The sequence below is a fragment of the Ursus arctos genome, unplaced genomic scaffold (assembly GCF_023065955.2).
Source record: "Ursus arctos isolate Adak ecotype North America unplaced genomic scaffold, UrsArc2.0 scaffold_25, whole genome shotgun sequence".
Taxonomy (NCBI): domain Eukaryota; kingdom Metazoa; phylum Chordata; class Mammalia; order Carnivora; family Ursidae; genus Ursus; species Ursus arctos.
The window spans coordinates 34,934,065-34,960,709 of NW_026622930.1; the positions used below are offsets into that span (position 1 = coordinate 34,934,065).

The 26,645-nt window shown below is 44.1% G+C and overlaps 2 protein-coding genes across 4 annotated transcripts in view; both read right to left on the minus strand.

Annotated features, from left to right (window-relative positions):
• Positions 1–2,325: 2,325 nt before the first annotated feature.
• AKAP5 (A-kinase anchoring protein 5) lies at positions 2,326–10,830 on the minus strand. Its single transcript, XM_057318587.1, has 2 exons — positions 10,637–10,830; positions 2,326–8,157 (listed from the first exon to the last, which is right to left on the minus strand). Exon 2 carries the CDS (start codon positions 7,899–7,901, stop codon positions 6,627–6,629), a length of 1,275 nt encoding a protein of 424 aa, XP_057174570.1. The 5' UTR covers positions 7,902–8,157; positions 10,637–10,830; the 3' UTR covers positions 2,326–6,626.
• A 4,664-nt stretch (positions 10,831–15,494) lies between these two features.
• The window catches only part of MTHFD1 (methylenetetrahydrofolate dehydrogenase, cyclohydrolase and formyltetrahydrofolate synthetase 1), a 54,200-nt gene continuing 43,049 nt past the window's right edge, over positions 15,495–26,645 (minus strand). For 2 of the 3 annotated variants that reach the window (XM_026486876.4, XM_044379714.3), the window contains exons 22-28: positions 25,796–25,837; positions 23,335–23,435; positions 22,309–22,486; positions 19,733–19,840; positions 19,041–19,193; positions 16,991–17,084; positions 15,495–15,743 (exon numbers count right to left, since the gene is read on the minus strand). In XM_026486876.4, coding sequence (XP_026342661.3) covers positions 16,995–17,084; positions 19,041–19,193; positions 19,733–19,840; positions 22,309–22,486; positions 23,335–23,435; positions 25,796–25,837 — 672 coding nt within the window. In that variant the 3' untranslated portion in view covers positions 15,495–15,743; positions 16,991–16,994. Of the gene's footprint in view, positions 17,085–19,040; positions 19,194–19,732; positions 19,841–22,308; positions 22,487–23,334; positions 23,436–25,795; positions 25,838–26,645 lie in introns of all 3 variants that reach the window. The other variant, XM_057318584.1, reaches the window with a different exon arrangement.

Below are 26,645 nucleotides of genomic sequence, written 5' to 3' on the forward strand. Positions count from 1 at the left end.
CTTTCCACTGAGCAGGGAGCCCCACGCAGGGCTCGATCCCGGGACCCCAGGATCATGACCTGAGCTGAAGGCAGACACTTAACCCACTGAGCCACCCAGGTGCCCCTCTAACTAGTTCCGATCAGGAGGATGGAAATACTCCGGTTTTGGATGATGTGTTTAAAGAGAGGCAGGATTCCAAGTTTTTATGCCACAAATGGCTGCTCTACATGGAACCTGTGTGTGTAATGTATGTACGAGGGTATTTGATTGATCTGAGCATGCGTGCCTACAGCTGCATTCGTTGTGACGGACTCATCACACATGGGGTCCAGAGACCCCACCTGCAGCCATACTGACTAGACCCTCGTGTGCCCTGAAGGTACAGATGTCACAGTAAGGATTTGGGAGCTTCGAGAACAAGTATACAAATGATTGCCTCTGCTTTTGTGTCAGCTTGTGCTCCCCATCTCCAGGAGCGCAGAGGTGGAAGGTCTGCGTTTTATGGCCACAGGACAGCTGTGAAAGGCTGAATCTCCACCCCATAACCGCACTGTAACAAAAATGAAGGCTGAAAGTCCTATTTGAGTTTAGCCACAAAACGAGTCATTGGAGAAGTGCGTCTTGTCTTGCTCGTGTGCAGGAACTGCTGGACACCGCTACCACTGCTCTTATGCTGAGCTGGCATTTACAGAAACAGTTTTCAGTTTGGGGTTTTTCTAGGCTGGGGGCCACCACACCATCCTCCGCTTACCTAGGTTTTCCTTAATTGCTCATGGCACCTGTGCCCAGCTTCGCGGCAGATTTTCTGTGGATGTGTAGTGTCGCCTGCCATGTACAAACACACACAATCCTCCTTCATTTATGATGGGGTTATGTCCTAATAAACCTATTGTATGTTGAAAATATCATAAGTTGAAAATGCATTTAAGATACCTAACCCACCAAACATCATAGCTTAGCCTATCGACTTTGACTATAGCTCAGAATGCTTACATTACCCGATTCTGGGAAATACCATCTAACACAAAGCCTATTTTATAATAAGGTATGGGATATTTCATGTGATTTATTGAATACTGTACTGAAAGTGAAGAGCAGAATGGTTGTATGGGTACAGAACGGTTGTAAGGATATCGGTTATTGACCCTTGTGATCCGTGGTTGGGGGTGAGCTGTCGCGGCAGCTTTCGCCCAGCACGGGACAGAGTAGCGTGCCGCACAGTGTTAGTCGGGGAAAGCTCAAAACCCCAAATTCCAAGTACACTTTCTTCTGAATGCATATCGCTTACACACGCTCGTAAAATCAAAAAGTCATTAGCTGACCATTGTAAGCTGGGGACAGTCTGCGCTCACTCTTTCCTCAGCTCAGAAACTCACCCCCTGGTGTTTTCAAGCTTTTGGAGAAAAAAACGAAGTAGGCACTCACAAAGGGGTCAGGGGCTCCAGGCTTCCGCGGTAATGGTGGGTCTAAAGGATTAGCAGAATTGCCTATGAGAAACAGGTTTGCAAAAGATAGTGTTATCTTTCTAGTAGAAAGATGTGATTTAATAAGAATTTTAAAACTATGTAAGATGTGAAATATTAAGTAAGCTTAGGTACAGGGTTGGTACATTAGTAAGACAGTTTGCTTTGGAACAAGTTTTAGTTTTAGGACACTATCCAGTTTATTTTCTTTTTTAAGTCATCTCCACACCCAACGTGGGGCACAAACTCACAACCCTGAGATCAAAAGCCACACGCTCTACTGACTGAACGCCCCAGACACTATCAACTTTAAATTGGTCCCTAGATTTGGAAAGTACATTCCTTCACAGAGTCCAATTACTACCATTGCACTGTGCTTTAGGAAAACCAGGCCTGCCAACGTTAGGGGAATAAAACCAGTGTCTTCATAAACACGGAACTTTTGATTGAAACACCCAGCTTTAGCAGGCAATGTCTGAATAATATAAGCATTTTCATATGAAGTTTACTTATTCGGAAAGCCATGAAGATTACTAACGACTCATAGGTTAATATAATGTACAAAAGACAACTAATGGGTATAGCAAGAGATGATGTAACATTCAGTACAATGTTACAAATTTATAGATGGCATCAAGTCAGAAATGCCCCGTAGATGGATAGGTAGTTCACTGACATTGAATTCAAGTTTGAGATGCTTGTGTTTCCCTTTGCAGGAGGTGGGCTCTTTTAGGCTTGTCATTGTAAAGTCGGCCCAACACCCAATCAGCAGAGCAGAACTCTTGGTAGTCCTAACTCAACAGTTTCATTAGTGTGATCGTTATTCTTTTAGGAAATAAACATGATATACCACCTTTCTCTTAAAAGATTTACATAAATAAACATGAGCCACTATAACATTTATTCTATATTAAGAGTCACACATGTATTAATTCAGGTTGATATCTTTTTCTACAGAGTATTTCTTAAATATTAGCATCTGATCCACATCATATAGTACTGATTTTAATGAGAAATTACAAAATGGAATTTTTGCTTTCATAATAGCTCATCCACTGAACATTTTTACAGACAAAGAACTACTATAAATATGTAACATTATGCAGGCTTTTTTCTGCACCTGTTCACAAATCATAATGAATATAACTGTTTAACTATTTAGAAATGGAAGGCTTTCAAACTGTCTCTGTATTTAGGTGACCACCTCCCCACTCTGGACTAATTAACCACGTTCTCTTTATTCTCCTCTCATGATGCTGCCCTGCCTGTGGCTCTTTGCCTTCATCCCTGTCCCAGTTCCTCTGGTTGCTGTTCCCTAGTCTGAGCTCTTGGAGAGCTGGGAGCCTATCTCCTTTACAGTGTTGGGCATATGTTATACCCAACACATGTTGAACCAAACTGAATTTAATCAGGACATCTAAATTTTCTGTAGCTCCCTTCTGTTTAATTTTTGTAACTAAATAAGGATTACAAGAACTTTTTTTTTCAAAAATGTACCACAAAATGTACTATTGACTGAAAATTTAGAATACTGTATAATAAGAAACTTTATGTTACATGATAAAACATCATAGGAATTTGAACCTAAAGAACCTGAAACCATAAACAAGGACTTTTAAAAAATGTAGAAATGGCAGGCAGAAAAGTCAACCCCTGATGTATTGAGTATCTGATGAAATTTGAAGACTTTACATATCTGAATAAAGTTAACATTAAAAGGATCTTTCCAAACAGTGGGATTCTAAAGCCTAACAATTATTTTACAAATTCTGCTGTAAACCCTCCCACCCCCTGCAAATTAACTCTTTAACTATAAAAAATAAGGCAACTTGAAGTTAAACGTTGATGAAGTTAACTCTGGATCGCACGCAGAAGCCAGATTTGACTGGTGCCCTCCCATGACCCACATCTCTAACGACATTTAGCTGTATGGCTTTTCGCAGACACTGGTGAAATGAGATAATCTCTCAGAAATAAATCAGAGAGTTTCTTAGATTCCACTAAATAGTAGACCAATTAAGATCATCACAAACTTCGTGCTGTCAAATGCATTACCTTAAAAGAAAATTACGCAGACAGCTCTTCTGAAGAACCCCATTTGTGCCACATGCTTATTATTCTTTGAGGTGGAGGAGGTGGCAGGGAACATAAGTTCTGTTTGAAAGTTCTTTTGTTTTCTGCTACCTTTACTTAAATGTTACCCAGTACTATTTTTATATCCTATAAAGAACTTTGAGAAAATGTTAAGTGAATAGTGCTACGTAAAATAGAAGAGGGATTTCATATTCACTGGGTTGTAAAGCAAAGTGAATAATACTTGACTCTTAAAAGGGAGAAAGATAATATGCCGAAAAAGTTAACAAGTATCCAATAAACCAACCCACTTTGTAAAATTCTGAGTTCAAAGGGAAACTGAATCCCAGCTAATTAATAAAATGTTCATTAAAAGCAGCACTTATCACAGCGAATTTAAATGAAAATTAATGTGATATTATTAAATTGCCTTTTAAATGATCATTTTAATCATGTCAGATGGGTATAAACTGAATAGGGACCTATTTATATTCATTTTATGTCTTGCATTTAAGGTCCACTTGCTTAAAATAACTACGATTGAAATGAAACATATTTTATAAGAGACTTCCAAGTTATCTGATTCCTGCTTATTTCTGTAACAAGACAATCTGGATCACCTTAGAATTCATTTTAATAGGATTTGGCCAAGTGGCAGGTATACTCAATCGAGACCAGTTAATATCTGGATTCCTTTTTCAGACTGGAATCCTATTTATTTAATTCACCAGATATTCTCAATAGAAAAGATTAAGGAGGAACTACTTAAGAATGAATGCAGGTAGAGTACACATCTTATCACAAAAACAATCAATTATAATACATTCTAACCAAAAATATATATCAAACCATAGCGGAAAAAAAAAATAGTAGAAACCCAGGACTAGAGAAAGTGTTATTTTCTTAACAGAAATAATTAATTACACATATTTATCTCATATCTGTTTTTAAAACTCCCAAATATGCCTAAGCCTTCCAAAATATTTTCAGTCACTGGTAAGCACTATACTTTGTGTTCATTCATTAGAGATTGCTAAAGAACTTACAATGCAAGTATATTGGCTTGAGCCATTCTTGCAATAAATGAAGATAGGATTCCTTAAAACACTGTAAAATGCACCAACTTTGATCAGATTTTAAAAAATTGTTCACTTTTGAATATGATATGATATTTGCTGGTAGCCATCCAAGTCCATTAGCACCACATATAGTGAATTTAAAAGAATATTTTTAGGGTGAATGACTTAGCAGTCTTTTTCTTAATGTTTAAAAATTGTACAACTAAAAGAAATTCATTTCTTGAGTCGTACGTTTTGAAAATCCACTTTTGTGTTGCTAAACTGAAGGATTTTTGTGGATTTCTCCTCCCAAGGTTATAGGCATGAAGGTAGAAAAGTCTGGGGGAATAATTTTGTACTTCAGCGAAGACACTTGCCAATAATATCCATTATTTGGTTCAGTTCCAAAGTCAGATTATGTTTTTCTGCCAGAGGTCTCAAGATGTATTCACAGCAAGAAACAAAGAAGGTTCTATAGGATAAAATAACACATATTTTCTATGCGTAATTGATAAATAATGCAAGAAGTCACCAGATCATTTAGTCGCCTAATATACACTCTTTTCTCCAAGAATGTACAAACCCTCTTTAACAAATGAGTGGAAACTCTTTATACTTCCTCTACTGTCAGAATAACGCTGTCCCTCAGTTTAGACAGTGGGGACTATACAATTTGGAACTTTACTGTGAGGTAGGGAAGTGTGTTGTAGTATTATGGCCATTTCACACAAGGAAAGATTGAAACAGTTACTTTTTCAAAAAATATGGCAATCGTTGATGAGATCGGTGATTTAAATAACAAGATAAAATGCAAATAAGCCCTTCTCGTTGTTACATTAAGTTCTTTTTTTTTTTTTTTTTTGGTAAGGGATTAGCTGGATTGAACATACTGATGAAAAAGTTAATTTTCAAAATCCATGTAAAATGTTTGTTACTGGTGTCTCTTGACACATAGGCACAATGCGAGAATACTGACATTTAAAATACAATATGCTTTAGCAATAACTTCTCACTTTCTATTCAACCATGAACTTGGCTCATTCTTGGTCAAAAGTAAATAATATTTTCACTAAGTTATTATGATTTCCTGGGACTTTTACTGCCAGGCCGGCTGTGAATTCCCTCTTTGGGGACAGGAGGATGAATGTGGTCTCTAGAGAAGCAATCCTGCAAGATGAATCCTATGTTATCTGTGATTTGTTACTTGGGCAGTTTGCCTTCTCCTGGACGGAAAACAGTATTTCACTCTTCTTGTTTTTGCTGTTGCTGTTGTTTAGTCTTTTGGGTTTTGCTTCTAACTTTTCAGCAGACGACCCCATGCAGAAATGGATTTAGACAGGTTTGTCTGAGGCAGAAGAAAAATGGAGAGGGACAATGCACTGCCTATTTCCACACCTTTGCACTTGGTAACTATTTGCCTATTTGATATAAATTGTGAATGGCTTTTGCACAGTATTTAAGCAAGACTAGAAAAACACTCACGTTTAATTCAAATATGCACATTCTGCTGCAATTAGGAAAAGGCAATTTTTTTTTGAGGTAAGACTACTGCCTACGAGCGTAACAACTGTAAATCACACATTCACAAAAATAGCTCACCTTACTCACCATTTTAAACACAAAAGTGCACTGTAAAAAAATTTTTTTTGAAAATCAAATGTGATGTTAACTTATACACAGGACTGAACTATCAAAAGGAAACCAGGCTTTGTGACATCAGAGAATATTAAAGAGTTTCTGGCATACCATAAGTGCTCAATAAATACAGTTTCCTCCCCCCAAGCACCCCAACTTCCACATGTCATTTTAGCAACTCCCTGTATGTTACTTCCATTGCGATCCGTACTAACTTCCACCAATCCAGAAGCGACTGCATTTCAGTGGCAGGGCAGTTTTATAAACTTAATTCTTTAGCACTTCTGGGCTGGAACTGTACCTGTAAATCCCACAGATGACAAATCTCTCATTTGTAACTGAATAAGAAATGCCAAAATTTGCAAAGTAATTTAGCATGAAGCTTTTTTTTCCCTCCCATGATCTGGAAATTAAGTCACTGTAGAAGATTGTTCATTTTATTATCATCAGAGGCCATTTCATTAACCAGCTGTTCTATAGACAATTGGATAGCATTCTTGACAAGAGAAGAAGCTGTTTCTATTAAGAGTGTTTCGTATTGTTCTGAAGTTCTACCCTCAAAACCACTATCATTAGCAAAAACCCCTACTTGCTCATTTTCAATTGAAATTAAGAATTGCTTAGGGACATTTTTAGATTTCTTAACATCAAATTCACTGATTTCAGTGTCTGTAATAATAATAGCAATTGGCTCCATTCTTTTGCTTTCTTCTGATTTGGGTTTCTCTGCAGTGACCTCATTTTCTCTCAGCTCTGATTCCTGGCGCAATTCAGTATCTTTCAGCTCACTCTCTTCAGCTATCATCTCTCTACTTTCATGCTCTTTCCAATTTGGTCCACTTTCGAGGATATTGCTTCTGGCGTCTTCTACAATTTGCTGATCTGGGCTTGCAGGTGGGGGAGGAACCTCAGAAACCACTGGTGGCTGAGGTTCTGTTTCTGAAGTTTCAAGTGGGCTTACTTGCTGGCCTTGGACACTTTGTTTTTCCTCAATCGTTTCGGTATCTCTTTCAAGGATTAGTGTTCCCGGGTGAATGGCAGAATGCCCTGTATCTAACCCAAGTTCTACTGAAATCACTTTCTCTCCAGCTGTAGTTGTGCTGTTGCTCACATCTGGTTCACAGACCTCATCACCCCCTTTCTGTGAGACATCTTTACTTACATCCTGGGGCAACTGGGTCTTTGCTGCCTGGTCATCTTTTGTATCCAAGTGTTCAGCCTCTCCCTGGACTCTGATGCTGCAGTCTGAGTCTTCTATGATTTTGGAATGATTACTTCTTTTCTCTCCTTTTGAGAATTTTATGCAGGGAATCTTAAGTCCGGATTTTGCCTTTTTCTTAGAAACATCAGCATCCTCAGCACTGATTTCAGGCTGCACTTTAGCCTCAAAGGGCTTTTGCTGCTTTGAAGATTCTGACCTTTTCCTGCGTGTCACCAGACGTTTGATTGAGGCCCAGGCCCCCCCTGGGGGCTGTGGCTGATCTGAAGCTCCTGCTTCTGGGGGACACTTTCTTGCTGTACCAGCAGCTTCAGAGCTAGCTTTGGGCTTCATTGCTTTGGTTGCTTTCTTTCTTCTCTTGAAGCAAAGCACTGATGCTCTTTCCTCCTGCCTCTCATCTTGAGGACTAACTTCTGTGGGTCTCTTCTCATCCTTGCTTTCAACTTGAATTTCGGAAACCGTGGTTTCCATGTTTACGTCACACTCGTTCTTTCTCTAGAAAACTATATTCTCTCTTCCTTAGTAGCCTTTATGACAAAAAGGTGGGCAAAAATATGCTACGTAAAATTTCTTCCAAATGTATTCACTCCTTTTGTCTTACTCCATACAGTTGTTTTAGGTGGTTTCTCCAGTGTACAATTCCTAGTTTCTCTCTCACTTACAATTTCTCTCTTTAGTTTCTTCATGAAAGCCCTTCACTGGATAGCTTTTTGTTTTAAGGATCAACCTGATGAGAGAAAAGAGAGTGGTATTTTATTTCACCAGCAGCCTATTGTTTCCTATAGAAAGATTTCAGTTGAATGTATCTGATTCTACCAGGCATGTTTCCCATCTAATAATCTACTGAAATGACTGGAGAATAAGAAATATCAAAAAGATTACAAGGTGAATCTAGTTTTCTCTGTTCTCTTTGTTAACACTTCAACTTGGATTATTTGCAAATCTGATATCAGTTCTTTTGTTGTGCTGTCTTTATGGATGTTTATGACCCAAATCCAAGTTAACAAACAGACCACGATAACAAAACAATGAAGGGCAAAGTGATAAGAAAGCTAGGGTGATTTTCATTACATGTAATAAAGAATTCTGCAGCTGCAAAGGATCTTAGAGATCATTCAAGTCCAGCCAGATGAAGAAAACGAGCTCCAGAGTGGGTAGGTGGAGTGCTGAAAGCCATACAGCTAGAGAAGGTCATAGCCAGAGTTAGAACTGAAGACTCTGACTCTCCAATGTTCTTTCCATTATACCATAAGGTTTCTGTTCTAAAAATGTATGTTCCATCAGAGAGGTGCTACTTTTCATACACACTCTTGGGAAATTTAACATCACTGTCATTCTCCCCTCTTAAATTTAGTTGTATAATTTTGACATTTCCCCCCACCCCAAGTATCTACTTTTCCAATGTTTTCCATAATGAGCACATAGTCGAAGGTCAGTAAAAGCGAATGATAATAATAGCTGACATTTATTGGGCAACTCCTGTGCATTAGGATATGCTAAGCACTTTTACATCCATCTCTAATCTTCCTCACATTACAAAATGAGTAGGTGGTGGTATCACTATCTGCAGAGGAAGAAACTGAGGCATAGAGAGCTAAATAACCCGCCCAAGATTACACACCTAGTAGGTAACGAAGATCAGATTCAACCTGATTGCCTGTTTCTGAAGCCCATGCTTGGAAAGTGGGCATTAGAATTTTATCAGAAAAATGAATTGTCTGGAGATACTAATCTGCACTTAGAGTCACTAGTCAAGAATTTTTAAATTGTGTTTTATTTAACCATAAGGCAGCCCTCTAGAACCCAGACTAGATTGAATTCTTGCTATTTTAAAACCAAGCTTTTGAAATTCTTTATATTTTGTTTTCTTGGTTCTGGAACTAATTTGAAAGCCAGATAGAATTGATAAGCTATGCAATTGGCAAACTGATTAGTTATACAGAAACATAAAATGAATCCACAGGATAGTATGACAGCACCAATGAACACAGATGTGAGGTGATGATCTAACAAAAGCTGTATTAATTTTTGCTGGTGGATGTCCTAAAATAAGGGGGCTCTTTCCTTGTACTGTTTTTCTGTAAATCCTTCAGCGCTGAAGGTTTATTTGGGTAGCTCTTGATTCTATGAACCACAAAAGGAACTGGAACTCAGATAATCAGTTAATGATGTAAGTAAACATTCCCTGAGCTTGGGAGTTACCGACTCTGTGCCCCTGACAGAAAGACAAGTCATCCTAGAACAGCGATGGAACTAAAATATGAACATTGTACAGTGTCCCTCCTCACATAATGCTTCCATAAGCCCTAGAACCACAGCTGATTACAGCTCTCTCAAGTCTTATCGCGTCTTGGAGTTCTCAGCACCTGAGAGTTTTTACCAACCAGAGGATATATAACAGAAATACTGAAATGAGATCATGCTTCAGACGGTACGATTTGAAGCTAACCTGGATTGCCCAAAGACACCTGCTTGAGAAGCTCACTTGAATGTACATTAAGGTAGAAATAAAAAATACCCAAACAGAAACCTAACTGAAATGGGAAAATACAATCTGGAGACATTAAAACTTTGCAGAATGTTAGCGTGCAAATGATTCTCCTTAACCGGCACGGTGCTTTCATCGCCGCGGTAATCTTAGAGTCCGTGTGTCATTTCCTGACGATCGCAGTCTAACGCCACTTTCCCCCTTGAGCAGGGAAGCACGGAGGCCAGGAGCAAGCCCTTCGGGAGGAAAGCTGGGACTCTCTCCCAGCGCCGGGTGCGGACCACCAAGCGGCCACCCGGAGGAAGGCGGCTGGTTCCGACTGGACGCGCCTCGCGGCACGAGCCGGAGCGCAGGACCGAGCACTTAAACAGGAAAGTGCCGGGGGCGTGGGACCGAGCCCCCAGCTTCAGGCTATCTGCACAATTATTAACGGCCAAACCACATCTCCCTCAGATAAGGGTAAAGGCAGAGAAGAGGTACCGGCCACCCATGCTGCCGCGACGAGCTGTAACGCGAAGAGGGTGGGTGGGCACAGCTGACGAGGGTCGAGCTGGCTGGAGGTTCCGGCGGACAAACGACCCCTCCCGGTTCTCACCCCGGCCTCCTCAGGGGCCGGGACTGCGAGTGTCCAGCGGGGACCTTCCGCCCACCCCGCCGCGCAGGCGGCCAGCGGACATGACACGGGCCCGGACCCCGTCCCCCCGACCCCCTCACTTACCCACGCTGCCTGGGTCCCTGGCGACCCTGCTACTGAGGTCGGGGGGCCGCTCGCGGGGCCGGGCGCCCAGGCAACGGGGAAGCCCCCGTCGCACGAGCAGCGAGCAGTCCTCTGCAGTGGGACAGCAGCCGGCGGCGCCCCCTCCCCAGAGCGCGGGGAGCGACAGCCGGCGGCTCCAATGCGCGCCGGGCGGGCGGGCGCGGGGCGGGGCCAGGGCGCGGGGGCTCTGCCTGCGAGCGGCTCGCCCCGCAGCGTGGGAGAGCACCTGGCACTCCTGGCCCCCGCGCGAGTCCCCGCGGCGCGACCACGTGCAGCCACGGCAGCTGATCACCCAAAGGGAGGGCTGGCAGATGGGGTGGGGACCGGGGAAGTGAGCCCCGCATTTTGGGAGACGCAAAGTAGCAACCTTTGGTTTTAAATTAGGGGCACTCTCATTTAAGCACCCCCCACAACACGCCGAGTATTTAAAGACACGGCAGATATTACCTTTAAAAGGTAGGGTTAAAAACTGTGCAGGGTGAAAGCTTGTTTGGGGAAAAATATACATATATGAATTGAAACAACAAAAAACTTTCCTAGGAGTGGCTTTGGGTGTAATGGTGTTATTACGGTTCATTGCCAAATACTTTTAGAGGCCCAAGTCCCCAGACCCTTGTCTCCCTAGTCTAGGCGGCAGGTAGAAGTGATTCGATGTGTGTGCGGAGGAGGTTAGAAGGGCACAGGAACCCAGCCCCATCCATCTTTTACACCTTATGTATTTCCGATGTCTGCTTAATCTTGTCCCTCTCAATCAAGCGGGGGTGGGGAACGGGAGATGGGCAGCATCTACCCTCCAGCGTGACTGGAGGGCTAGGTTGCGTATTTTCATACATTTCCTGGGTCTTTATCTAAACAAGTTGCTAGCCGTAGTGAAAAGCACCGCAAGCATTTATTTTATTTGTACACACAACGCACTGGTTTCATTAACCAATGAAAGGTATTGCTGTCAGGGCTTAGGAGACATGCTTCGGGTTTAACATTACCTACCGAGGCTTTCCCGGGAGTTCCAGCTGTGGGGTCCTCCCGAGGGCTGGGTTGCGCGATTGGCTCCTCCTGGGCCCTCCCCGGCAAACCAAGCAGAGAGAAGAACCTATTAAGGAGGAGTAAAGAATTGGTGAAAAGCAGTTGTACTTACCTCCTTTCTTTGATAGGATCATGGTCTTTGGGGAAGTAAATCTCAGTTACCCGCTTTTGGAAGTTTTTCTAGGAATCTGTTTTCCCTTTGTTAGGTTCAGTAGCTCTCACTGAGACTTAAGAAAGAACCATTAGGACACAATAGCAAAGCTGACTCTAAGTTGTCAGAGATTTAAGGTAAAATTAGAGACAAGAGCTGTAAAACAGGAAAATCCCTAAGCATCTGCCTTGGTTGTAATGAAGAATTCAGTCTATCTTTGTGCTGTCAGCAAACACCAGTCTGTGAAAATGTCATTTATGTCCCCAGCTGGGTTGCTAACCCTGCTTACTGACACTTTTGAACTTTAAACAAGTCAAAAGAAATCCATGCCACTCATAACTGATTGAGATGCTATTACTAAGATCCAAGTTTTCCCAAATCTACTTGAGCTAGGTGTTTGCAACAATTTCAAGCAAAAATAAGATGAGCTTATCCAGATGATGATGGGGTAGAACAACTGTCTTCCTAGGAAGGAGTTGGAAGTGAGACAGGGGATCGGTTGAAACAATAAAGGCCTCCTAAATGACTGGTAGATCTTATTCCACTTTTCTTAAAAAAAAGGGGGGGGCTGATGAAAGGGAACTGAAGGGCGGTGAGAGGTAAACTGATTTTGTATTTTAAGAGATTTTTTAAAGGTATACTTCAAATAACTCATCCCCAACCTCCACCACACACACACTCACAAAGAATATAGTACTATAAATGAAATACTGCACTGTGACTTTTCTTTAGGATATGACTAGAATCTGATGCCGTATCTGAGGTTTAAGAAATGTATCCAGTACTTCATGCATGAAAGAAACCTGTCATCCCTGAATTCACTTAAGTGACAGTAAGCTATTACCCATATCACTGTCTGCTACTCCATTAGTAACTTTTGATTATATAATGAGAAGCAGGCTATAAATATATTTCTCCAATCTGATGAGAAATTATTCTACCTACAGCTTATCTTGTTAATATCACCAGACACAGTGTGCCAATAGAATAGCTTGCATATTTATCTGAACTCCTATTTATCTGATCTCAACTGAGCATAGCATTTCTCCCATCCTGGTCCCCAACCACCCATGGCCTGGGCCTGTAGCTACCAAAAATGACTTATAACTCCTTAGTAAAATTCTTACATTTTAGAAACCTTCTGGGAATAAGCCCTCCAACCCCTTCCCTCGTGCACCATTAAATGAACCTGTGGGTCATTTCCTGGTATTTTGATCTGTTTCTAGGCACCATCAATGTTGTACCAGTGAACAAAACAGTAATTCTGTTGTAATCGGCTTTGCTTGGTAGCACACAAATGCTGCCTCTTCTGAATTAAGAGTATATATGCATCTTCAGTGCATGGCAACAGCCCCTGAAGTGCAGAATAAGGGGTCCGATTTGTTTATCAGTAACATTACAAATATGGGGTGGGAATGCATGAGTGGCCCAGAGAACCGTTAAGAACAGTGATCTGGAAGGGTTCCTAGCCCCAAGGTAAAGGCGCTGGACCTTGTCTGACAACACATACTAGTATGTACCCCAAGCACTAATGCTTCTGTAGGTCTTGAATTCACATCTTCAATTAACCTGCAGTTATTTAATCCTACATGCCATCTCTTTCTCACTTTCATTTTTTTAAGTAATCTCTACCGCAACGTGGGGCTCAAACTCCTGACCCTGAGACCAAGTCACATGCTCCACCAACTGAGCCAGCCAGGCACCTCTTTATCACACTTCTTAATCACACATTGAAGAATCAATTCCACAAAACCCATGCTCTCAGTAATTGCTCAGCAGCATTCTTTATTTCTTCCCTCTGCTTCTGCCACCTTTTATCATCCCTTCCTTCTGGAGGGAAATGAAATGGGCACAGCTTTCTGCCTGTCACAAATGGGAAGTCCATTTCTGTGCTGCCTGGCAGGGGCTGGCTTCTAGGAACAGCTCTGACAGGCAGAATGCTGGTAAAGAGCAAAGGCTTTAGAGTCAGAGGACTTTAACAAGTTTATCTGGTAGGCAACAGCAGTGCAATTTAAGTTTACCTTTCTGTAAAATGGCAATATAAACCTAATTTACAAATTTGTTCTACTGTAATTTCTCTCTACCCATTTCTAGCCAAAGGCCAGCTCTCATTTTGCAGCTAAAGGTCACTTTCGAGCAATTCCACTGCTAACAATTTATCCAACAGATGCTTCAACACAAATTGCACTGATACGTAAGAGAATATTCCCCTGCTCGCTCGTTTGTAAATGCAAAACCCATGAAACAATGGTAAGTGTCCATAGTAAATGTTTAACTCCTACACAGCTGTAACAAATAGGGTGAATCTCAAACTGCTGATGTAGTAAGATCCCAAGATATCCTGCCAGGTGGAAAAAGCAACTTGTACCATTCGAATTTTTACTGAAGACATATTTTACTACTACTTAGGAAAATTCTTGCATTAGTGATAGTCCATTCATTCCAAACAATACCTAGTATTGTTTGCAATACAATGCAAAAACAATTTGCATTCCTTATTAGGGCTTTATCATCTTTGGCTTATAAAACTCCACTCACCCTCTCCCACCAATTGTGGTCACTATTCCTATCAATTGTGTTCACCCACATGGCTTTTGGGGATACTAGGAAGCCTGAATCCTTCAAGATGATCTTTAAGTCACCATGTCTGAAAATAGACTGCTTTCTTCCCTTATTTACAAAATGAATTTCCAGCAAGTCCCATGCCAGATGAGGTCTTATGGGACATTAAGAAAAAAACATCAAAAACAGTGAACTCTGTGCAGACTGGGCCCGCATGATGCTTTGAAGCAGGAACTGACGACATCATTGTGTACAATGTGCCGGGCACCGTACAAAGCTTGGTGAAGCTGGGGCTCTGCACACACCACTCCTCTGCCATATAATCCCAAAGCACCGCCATCACGTCTCTGGATGGCAAAACTGACTGTATTATAACACCGATGTGAACCTAAGGAATTAAAGATAATAAAGCCAAGGACACCAGGAAAAATACTGCTCCGCCAATGCCAGAAGTGTTTATACTGGCATCAGTGGGGACACAACATCTTCTGGAAAGACCAATGCAGGAAGACAAGGGGGAAGAGGGAGGAAAGAACAGGAGAGGAAGAACTGAGACAGAAGCTAAAGAACAAGAGAAGGGAAAACATTTCAGGGAAAAAGCATTCCGGAGGGAGGGGTGGAGCCCAGGCACAGCTCAATAAATATTTGCTGAACCAACAGAGCAGATAGGGTTCACCTACAGTTAGTGCTTTATGACCATCCTTTCTGAGAACTTCAAAATAAATGGTGCTAAGGCTGTGACAGCAATGGGAATTCCAAGGAAGTTCAGGACAAAAACCTATATAAGCAATACTTTCTCAGGTTAAAAAAAAGAAAGGAATAACATAGAAAGGTGTACGATAAAAAGGCACATCCTCTATACCCTACTTCCTCCTCAACACTATCAGGAGGTCTCCTGATGACGTGTCCTCCCAGAAATCTGCAAGCATGTGCCATTTACCCTTTTAAACACAAGTGTCACAAAGTATATGTTGCAACTTGTTTCTTCGGCCCTGGGCTCTGCCGGCAAATGGGCTCCCACAGGATGGCCAAGATCCTACAGCACAGGCTGTGAACGCTAGAGTTTATATTTAAACATCCAGATCGCAAAATCATTTCCTTTTATTCTGTGGAACTTCATTAAAGGAGACTTGTGCATGATTTATGTTAATTTATACATGATGGTGGGAATTAAGACTGAAGAAAGGCTACTGGGGAAACGCTTGCTCTTCATTTCCTAAGATCTTCATGGCAGGGGCTGACTTCTCTCGACTTCCCCACACCTCCTAGCCAACAGTCGGCCTGAATGGACACCGGCCAAATGTTCGGAGCAGCTCCTTGAAGAGGGGCAATCTAGAAGGAAAAAGAAACGAGAAGTAAACATTTCCTCGGCCCTTGCATGCTGCCCCACTCCCCTCTGGCGCTGCCAAAGCCGGTCATGTCTCCAGCCTTTCCACGACCACCTCTGTAGGGTTGGCCCGCAGGCCTGAAAACAACACACCGCACTTGCTATGTGAAGACTGTTCAAGGCCAGGACAGGCATGAGCCAGAGGGACATTCCCAGTGTCACAGAAGCCCTCCTGAAGGACAGCATTCCCGGGCAGCAAGCACACCGTCTCCTCTCTGGAAGCAACCATCCTTATGGCTGCTTAGAAGAGGACTAGACTGCTTCCACCTGGACCTCTACGTTTTTAAACAATGTGAGGGCTTCAGTTTTGAATTATGGTCCTTTGATAGCCTTGTTTTTTCCAGCGTTTCTCAATTCCTCCCTCCTAGGCTTGTAACTCTAGGTTCCTTGCAGCTGTCAGGATTCTCCTTCATGACTGCCCAGATCAGGACTCGGTTTCCTAAAACCATGTCTTCCTTTTTCTTGGCTGAGTCCCCATCTTGCCAGAGCACACTGCTAAATACCTCTGTAGGGAGCGAGGTGCGGCGTCAAACCCGCACGCGTCTGAAAGCACCTGGACAGATCCGGTGGGGCCTAAGTGCAGGTGCAAAGTCAGCTCGGAGGGGATTCCTCCATTGTCGAAGAGCCCCTTCACTGATAAGAAGACAGGTGTTCACTCTAATTCCCATTTTCTCACAGACAAGCCATTTTTTCTTTTCTGGAAAAGGCTTTTTAGGATTACATTTTTAATGATCTTGAAATTTCAACTGGATGTGTTCAGGGAAAGCTCATTCACTGTGATGAGTACTTGGGGACCTTTCCCTTAAGATCCCAAGTATTCCCGGACTGGTCCTGTTTCCTTCTTTTCTACTTTCAGGGACATTTACTCAACTTCTGCCTGCTATCTACTCAAAGTACACAGACCTTAGCGCAGCCTACATGGCAGTCCCTCCAGAGTTCACTAGAAGGTGGCTTTCTCCCCTACACTGCTCCACGACAAGCCATGCTCTTCCTCCAAAACTGCGGAATATTTCCTCCAAAACTGCGGAATATTTCCTCCACTGGTCACTGCTAGCTCTCCGCTCAGTGACGTTTAGAAAGAAAAGTTTTGAAAGCATTCGAATTTGCACTTTCAGAGCTTTCGCTGGAGTCCCATAATTCATAAATATACTTCAAAGGAAAAAAAGCAAATCTCTTACCGGTAACAACTCACCTGTTTAGAACAACCCATTCACCTGTTCAGTTTCAGGGTCTAAATCAATATCATAGAAACAGGGCCGCGTGGGGAGTCCAGGCATTGTGCTCATCTAGGAGATGGGAAATAGCATGAAAAATAAAGTGATCTTGGTTTCCACCTTCCCTTCTGATAAAAAGCCTGAGGCACAAAGACAGAATACTGTTTCATGGTTGTCAATAAAGTGGTATTCTTGTTACACACTGAACACCAAGTCACTGATCCTGTTACGACCCCAAAGAGAAGCGCCCGTGTCCTTCAGCATGCCAAATGCCAGGCTTCACCGCCGTCTTCCAGACGGACAGTTGTAACAAGGAGTAGCAGGAGGTCCTTCCACCTTCACGTGAGGTCTAGGGCAGGGGCTGGGGAGGCTGAGTCGTCACCTCCTCCCCTCTCACGAGACCAAAATGGGGTGGGGGGCTTCTCTGCTTTGTAATTTTGTTTTAACGAGTCTTGCAACGATGCCTCTATTTTTTTGCTTTAGCCACACATTAGGAATTAGCATCCTTTAACTTGGGCCAAGACATTTCTGTACAAGGTCTAGATAGCTCTATAATCACTATTCTTACTGGTCCAGTTTGGCCTTCGAAAACTGAGGGTGTAATGCCTATAGATTACATTTGTACTTACTTCTTTTCTCAAGACTGGGCTTTGACAAACATCTGCTTAGCTGCAGATCCATAAGGCTTGTCAGTAAACACTCAGTACACTTTCACCTGTAACAACGTCTTGTATAACGAATACATACAAGTTCCCAATCAGATCCAGACGGGAGATGAACTGAAGCTGAACTTGTACAACTTAACTGTAACTTATCAGGACATTGTACAGGGATCTGAAATTGGTCTCTACCTGGGAACTCTGTAAGCAGCTGCTGGGTGTGGGAACAAGAAGGGGGAAGGAAATGATTGTTCCTTAGACCCAGCAGAGAAGCCTGAAGAGGACATTAAAGATAACGGGCTTATGCCCACTGGCGTAGACATCCATGTGCATGTTGGTAGAAAACTCTAAAGATGGCTCCCGAAACAGTAATTAGGATTTTCAGTAGTTTCACTCTCTCCCAGAGGACTTTTTTCCACCGTAAACACTGGCACTTGTCTGACCACCGTTGTTACGTGATGCTACTGCCCTACGCTGACAGCTGAGGGGAGAAGGGCACATGTCTTTAATAACTTGCCCAAGGTCAGAACCAGCAGTGAAAATGTTTCACGTTACATACTTTCGACTCTATGATGCCACCTCCTGCCACTTTCTTACTATCCTGAAAGACTACCGTAGCTCCAACAGGAGATCTATTGGTTTCTTTTTCATTGTGAACTGGCTGTTTAATAGGTCCACCTCGTACCACAGGTAGGTACAAGCTGTAGGTGTAGGGCAGACCAATGGGGGAGAGCGAGGCACAGGGCAGCGTCAACCTGGGACGGTCAGCCCCAACGGCCAGCGCCCCTGTCCCTACCTGCGCACAAGGCTCCTAATTCGTAAGACAAAGAACCATCTGATAACAAATTCATCTTGAAGTGGAAATAAGTGACCTCACTTGTCACATCTACAGGGTTCATTTGCATTTTAGGGGGGAAATTCTTTACTCAGAAACAACGAATTGCCAATGAATTTCAGGCCTAAGCTCCAGGCCTGTCAAGAAGACCCGGGAGGGGCAGAGCCTCTGCCCCTACTTCAAAGGACGGGCGACAGGACTGAGTTCGTCTGTGAAAGGCGCCCAGTGAACGTCAATTGTGATTACACATTAACACCATCACAGCTGACGGATGAGGCCTGTCCTGGATTCAGTCAAGGTCATACTGCCCCTGGGAAACGGAACTGTTATATGTTACAAGCAGTCATGGCTTCATCCTGGAACCGACACCAGGACCGGCCACAGCCAGGAGGGGTAATCCTAATGGGCCGGACTCCAGCTTGCTGCTCGGTGATGAACTCTGCTCAGCTGATGCCTGCTTGATGGCTTCGGTGATCAGTTTCAGACGCGAAGCCCAGACGAACCACCCCCTCTCTGTCCGTAGCACTTACTTACCGTCCCTACCAAAGGGTACAGAAAACCGGCTCCGACGCTGGCGCGAATGTCACGGATGGGCAAGACAAAGCCTGTGGGCACACCCTTCTGCTCTGGGTTATGAGACAAGGACAAGTGTGTTTTGGCCATGCAGATGGGCAGGTCCCCAAAGCCCTGAGGAGGGAAGGGAAAGAGCAGGACCAATGACAAGCTGACAATGCAACAAAGCACGCCTGGGCATTGTCATGACACAGAGCCTTCAATTTACTTAAAACACCCAATTCCTCTTATACCCACCTGGACCTCACTGACCCCGAGCTTAGTTATTATAGATCCAAAAAAAAAAAAAAAATGATCTCTATTGGGTGAGAGAGGTAAGTACCCACAATTATATTCCAAAAGTGAGTATTGTTATTTCCATCTACATAACCAATTAAAAATGCTAGTTTGGAGCAGACATGAGAACATAACTGAAGGCAGGCTCTCAACATTTGAGGCAGGCACTCCCTATTTCTTCATGGCTTCTCCACACATTCATATACCACCTCTGGGTAGATAAAGGCCTGGACCACCTCATCCAAACTCAGTATTCAGAGGGGAAAGGGCTACCACCCAGAGAAATGAGGCAGTGGGCACCCTGCAGGGCTGGGAGACTTGGGGGGCTCTGACTCCAGGCCACTCGGTAAAGAACTAAAAGAACCACCAGTATCTACCTGTTTTGTGTAGACTTCAGCTTTGTGTTGAGCTTCAGGAAGCAATTCAATGTCGTCAGCCCCATAAATCTTCTGAGCAATGATCCTGATTTTATCCTCAACTGGGAGCTAACAGACAGGAAAGAGAGGGGAGATGCCATGACTGGGTGCACATGATGACACTGAACTGGGACAGGGCCACATTCCAGGTCAGAGTTCCCAAGAGGATGAGAAGATGCTTTTATACACACACACACACACACACACACACACACACACACACATTTAAAGATTTTATTTGTCAGAGTGAGAGAACATGCACAAGTGGGGGGAGGGGCAGAGGGAGCAGAGAGCCCGATTTGGGACTCGATCCCAAGATCCTGGGATCATAACCTGAAAAGGCAGACGCTTAACCAAAGCCACCCAGGCGCCCCTACATACACATATAGATAATGCAAACAGTTTGAGGTATATTTGGGTTAGAAACATTTTCTTTTAATACCAAGCTCCAGATATTTCCAGTGGAAAACGTCCCATAGAGGTCAAGCTGTGTGTGTGTGTGTGTGTGTGTGTGTGTACACGCACACGTGTGTGCATAATTTAGGACGTCCTCAGGTACATCATTAACAATACTACTGACTACCCGAGAATACGTATTTCCTCATAAACACAAAGAAATGTTCCAACGCTGGAGATGAGACTCACGTCAAGCCAGACCCGGGACACTACTGATGAAGGAAGGCAAACGATATCCATCCAATACCCCCAGTTTGTGTACGAGAGGCAGATGCTATTTTTAACACAACATATTGACTGCGGATTGCTGTTGCTTAGAAATGGTCGTAAAAAGCAAACCATTTACATATTAACCCCCCTCCCCTCCCCCGACTTACATGATCACCGTGCACCGGAGTCTTGTGGAAGGCTATGAAGCAAACAGCGCCCCGCACGGAGGCCGGGGTGTACCCCCCAGTGAGAGCCACCCCCCAGCGCTGCTCCTCGGGGGCAACAGCGTGCAGAGCAAACAGCCTAAGGACAGACTGCCTACGGGAAATGGGAAGGAACGCTACTTGGACGAGCAAAGTACTGAGATTCGGCAACATATCTGCCTCTATGCTCCCCAGCAACTAAGGCCAAGAGGACATATGGGGCAAATGTCGTTTTCTGAAAGGAGCAACAATCTATAAAGATAAAAATCCCTTCTGAGCTAAACAGTGATAATTTATGAAGAGGCTTTGGATAAGAGACAAAAATAAAGTGTCTATTCAGCTGTGGTTTTATAAAGATGGGACAGAGACGGCTTCATGTGCGTCTTATCACGGGAGCTTCATAAATGCCAAGGCACATGCAGAGCTTCCGAAGCAAAAGTACTTTCGCTGAGGGGTGACTGAAGACCAACAGATGCCGAACGAGACAAAAAGTGGCAGCCTCCTGTTTGTCGGAACAAGAAGAGTTCCAAGTAGAAATGAGGGATAAAGTCCTCGTCACTCCACGTCCTCGGGGCCTCCTGCTGGCCTCCCAGGACTGGGGTTCCGAACTCAGGCGCCGTGGAGGGGGCTCAGAGCACCTATAAATGCTTTCGCTGCACTTGTGTGCAGATTTGTGTTTATGGCTCTTCCTAAAAATATGACTGGTTGAAGAGGTATTCAAACCAGTCTATAAAACTAAAGCTCAATAAGAAAATGTCAACGTCCATAGGACAACGTTAACAACACGTCAGCATATTTTATCTGCAAAGGGCAAACAGAAACAAGAGAAGGTTGATTCAAGAATACTGGTTTCCTCCGTCTACCTTTTTGTGGCTGATTTTGAAAGTCTATGCTTATCTTTTAGAAACCAAGCCAAGAACCAGCCTGGAAAATATAAGCAGAAATTATATACCACATCCATCCCACGTTCCTAAAGAAGTTTCCAGTTGTTGTGGGCATACTTACTTAATGTCCAACCCCATCCTGAAATACATGGGCAGAAAACTGAAAGCAAAATACAGCCCTACGGTAAGCACAAGCTCTCTCCGAACTAACTGCTATGAGAGCACAGACTAAGGAGTGCCTCTTCGAATTACTCAGTGACGGAAAGAACGCTGAGCCCTGCCGGGGTGCTCTGGCTTTGCCCCCGACAGCTCCTCTGAACTTGAGGCAGCCCCAAAGCAGGAAGTGAGCTGAGGAGCACATGGCTTTCCCCTGTTACTGGGTATAGTCAGAAAACTTTTCTGAGCTTGGTGTAGCCCCTTGCCAATTTGCCACAACATGGCTGGTGCCTCGGGTTCAAGGCTGTCGTGAATTACACTCCTGGTCCTACATTTAACCCTTTCTCCTGCCAGCAAAGGGAATGTACTGTGAGTCTTTTCAAAAGTTAGGCCGGGAGCCAACCTCCCAGAGCATTCTTCTGGGGACCTGCTACTCTGTAAGTAAGCAGCAACGTGTGTTGGTAAGACAGCTGTCTGGGGTTGACAGCCTAGGCTGTGGTGGTGAAACTCAGCTACGTGGGAATCAAACCCACAGGGCTGAAGATGCTGAACACAGGCTCTAAAGAGAGGCAGCCACACAGAAACCTCACAGTGCTTTCTTTTTGTTTCCATACAGGAAGTAACTCACCTTGAGGTCATAAAGGAGCTGGAAGCTGCTGGGAGCCTGAGCTGCTCTCTGGACGGCCTGAGCTAGGGCTAAGGCGCCCTTGCCCCCTTCCGCCCAGTGCGTGCACTTCACAGCATCAAAAGCCCCATGTTCTTTGGCAAGGCGGCTGACAAGGTCCAGCTCAGCCTCCGAATCTGTCCTGGAAAGGCAGCAATTCGTGTTAAAGCACTGAGGACGGTCAGAGAGAACAATCTCTGTCTTGTGTTTTTGCCATGAAAATTCTAGTGAGTTACTCACTGAGAAATGGAAATGAATCAAGTAATACTGACTGGGTTTGACTCCTGACTCCACAACTTACTATCTGGCCGACCCTTGGCCAGTTATTTAAACCTTGTATGCTTTGGTTTCCAAGTGGTAAAATGGGAATAACCATAGCACTTACTCCCTTGGGCTGTCATGAGGCTTAGATGACAAATACATGCAAAATACTTGAACATTCCAGGCACATTGCAGGAATCAATAAATACTAGCTTTTTAAAACTTTTGTCTCCCGTTCTGCTGTGGTTTGGCCATTATAACAAGACTCAAACTAGCACTCCGATACCTCAACAACCTACACAAGTTCTCTCTTGCATGAACATTTCCAGCTCAACATGTTTGACTCTTTGTCAAGATAACATCCCACTAGACCAACTGAAATAAGGGGACTCTGTAGGGCCATGACCTTCTGTTAGCATAAAAGGCCTCTACAGAGCAAAAAAGAACATTTTCTTTCAGGTCTGTGTGGTCTCCAGTGGAAAAGGGGAGCCGTGGGAGCCGCATCTGACCCCAGACCCTCCATGGGAGGAGTGCCGAGTTTGCGGTGGCATCCGTGGCACCTCTCCCACCGCAGGCTCTCATCAGGGGCTGCCAGAGCAGAGGCTTCATAACCAGTACCAGCAACTGAGGAACAAAATGAAGCTGACCACGGCGCCACACCATTAGCTCCAGGCGATGGTTTCCGGCTACTTTTCACCGTCCCCCTGGACTCCTCCTCTTCGTACTTACTTGAATGCGTTCACGGCCACTACCACTGGAACTCCGAACATTGTGGCATTTTCAATTTGTTTCCTTAGGTTACTGAAGCCTTTTTCAACCAGCTCCAGGTTCTGTAAGAACAAAAGGGAAAAGTCCACAAGGTTGGCGGCATGTTTTTCTTAAAAGGGAACGTGTCTCCTGGGGCCAGTAGCCACTCACTGTCAGAACAAGCCCACGGCAGGTCTCACACGGTGGTGAGGGGGAGCTGGGGAGGTGTAACCACGCGCCAGCCTATGACGCTGGCGTGGAGCTAGGCTTGTTTCCTGGCTGTCTTGAAGGCATGAGAGCCAGTATAGCTGCTGTCATCACACCACATCTTAATAGCATATTGGCCGTCTGCAGGGAATTAGTTGCTCTTAAGCAAATTTTACTGACAACCTTGTGACTGTAGATTTTATGTACTCATATGGTACAATGGTATGAACGGACTGTACTCAGCAGTGCACCGACCCTTCCGTAAGAAGACAGCGCCTAGCACAGTGCCTGGTGTTCGTCACACAGCTGCTTTTAGTGCTGTCGGAAAACACAAAGTGATCAGTGATGCTTTCTAAGGTTCTAAGGAACTCAACCATGAGCCTGCAGTGGGGACAAAGAAAACAAGATAAACGCCACCTTTAAGAACCAAATATTGTGACATTTAAAGAAAAGTAATTAAGGAAACATACCTTTAAATATGTTAAATGTTAATGGCAGTGTTGCTCGCAGCTTTGGAAAACTGCAAACACAAACTTCCTTCAATGGGGAACTGGGCCGGTGAATTATGATATATACACTCAATAAATATCATGCAGGCATTATGAAAAGTGAAATAATCTGTATTAACATGGAACCTATCAAAGATGTACTAAAGTGTACCAAAGTTGCAAAACTATGGACAGCTTAATTCCATTTTTTGGACAAATAAAAAAAAACATGTATATATTCATGAAATTTTTTAAATGTTGAAAAATATCTACCAAACTGTTCAGGGGACTCAAATCATGTATCATACCCTTACATTATTTTATTTTATATTTTTTTACCAAAAGGATGTTACTATTATAAGCTTAAAAATATATTAAATCTTTTTAAGATAAAAATATAATAGTCTTATATAAAAATAAATACACTGGATCATGAGCAAGCCCCAGCACTAACAGCCCTTGGTCTGTGGATTCAATAAAACAGCAGAAAAAGGGGGTAAGATAAAGGCAGAAAACAACTGAGATTATAAACATGACTTACGCTTTTTTCCCTTTAATAGTTTAAAACCAAAATTAGGATTTAATTGATATTCTAAAGAGCCTTGCTAATTCTTTACCTCTAGTCACATGAAAACCAATTAATATGTAAGACTGATTGAGAACAGTTTTCAAAAAGGAGAATTTCTTAAATGAAGACACCAGCTGGGCCGGTTAGGGGCAGGCACTCTAATTAGACACAGGAAAGGCTGTGGGGCGGCAGGAGGGCCAGAACTGTGAATTCCCCTCCTACACACGAATCAGACAAATGACCATAAAAGGCAAATCATAACTCAGAAGACAGGCAGACTCAAGGCACCAACAACTCTTTTCTAGCTGCTTCTGAAATCCTTCATTTAGGGCTTGAACAGTGGCACTGTATTGCCTGACAATTAAAAAGTCTCCCAAAAAAGACGGAAAAATGGAATGCACGGCGGTAGCAGCTGACCTGACCATCTCATACGAGGCTCGGGCTCTCACATAACCACCCCAAACAGGCTCTCGGGACGCTTGAGAGGAAATGACCTAAACAGGTAAAGATTCAACCTCCCAGCTCTTCTCTGAGCTCCTCAATTGCTGGAGACCAGAGGAGCGTGGGGAAACTTTACCTAGCAAAATAACCAGCATCCTGACCATATACCGGCCCTGTATCATGGATTTAAATCTGCAGAAGAAAAGACATTTCAAAAAAAAAAAGTCCCTACTTGCTTCACACTCAGATGGCATTTGGTGATGAAGCAGCCAACGCAGGAGAGACAATGGAAGGAAACGTCATTTGTCTAGGGCAGGGTTTCTAAACCTCAGCACTCCTGACATCTGAGGAAAATGAGTCTGTCGTGGGGGCCGTCCCGTGGGCTGTAGGGTGTTTAGTGGCACCGCTGGCCTTTACTCAGCACCGGGAACACTGTCTACCTGAAGTCAAACAATCACAAATGTCTCCAGGCGTCGCCAGATGCCCCCTGGGGGAAAGTGCTCCTGACTGAGAAGCACCCCTGGCCTAGGGCAGCGGCCTCACCAGCAGCCTCTGTGGGGCGGCTGTTCTCATGAAGCACTTCTTCCCAACCCTATCCACTGTAATTCTTCAGCGCACTGCAGGCTTTTTGGCGCCCTTGGCGCCAGCCGCCCACTCATTTCCAACCGTACTGGGCTGAGAAACGCGATTCAGGGCGGGGTGCTCTCTGGGACAAGTGATTAGAAATGACTGACGTTACCTCCTCCGTGTAAGCCTTGGGGAGAGGCAGTCCAGCAGTAACCTGGAAAGAAAGGAAGCGAAGTCAGAGGCGTTTTCTCTTTATAATCCAATTTTAGCTTAAAACGATGCGTTGCCAGGTGTAAAAGGCCGGAAGCTGCATCCTGGCGGGGGAGGGGTGCTTTACAGCAGGATAAGGTGGTTTCCTGCCCGAAGGACTTAGGGTATCTGACCAACCCTACTGCACACAACAAAACTGACTGCTTGGAGCAGAGTGGGCGAACTCTGTGGCCTGAAGGAAAGGAGATGAGAGCAGATCTGTGAAGGGGGGGGGTGCTCTAGGCAGGGGTGAGGACCTCCATGAGCGAAGCACACAGCAGCAGGTGCATGTTGGGAAAAAGGCAGCGGTCAGCCCTGCAAAGACCACCCTGAAATGTCCGCCAACGGAGTCTGTGACGAGCCCTGTGACGGTTGCTGAGCTGGTCCGTTCAGCCAGCCCACGCCTTCGTGGAGCTGAACCAGGGAGCATGAGCCACGCAAACAAGAGGGACACGACACAGGATTTTCCCCATCAGAGTATATTTAAGGTGTCAGCATTAAAGCAGTGAGTTCACTGTTATGGCGGCACCTGGTGACCTGGCCCTGCTGCACCCACAGGGACGAACATTGAGGTGAAGGTGCCAATTCCAGGGAGTCCACTGTGAGCAGTACACAGTACCTCAGAAGCGTTCAGCTTCTCAGCTTGGTCTGCTCCCATTCCTCGGAGATGATGGTGCTCCGACTCCAAAAGGGGCCACGCAGAGGCGGGGCAGAGGGCAGGGACCTGAGCCGCCATGTTCTGGGCCTTACATGCAATTCCAGGAGGGAGTGAG

Bases quoted from the DNA above. Each gene is read 5' to 3' on its own strand.
- AKAP5 (XM_057318587.1), bottom strand. From the start codon at position 7,901: ATGGAAACCACGGTTTCCGAAATTCAAGTTGAAAGCAAGGATGAGAAG.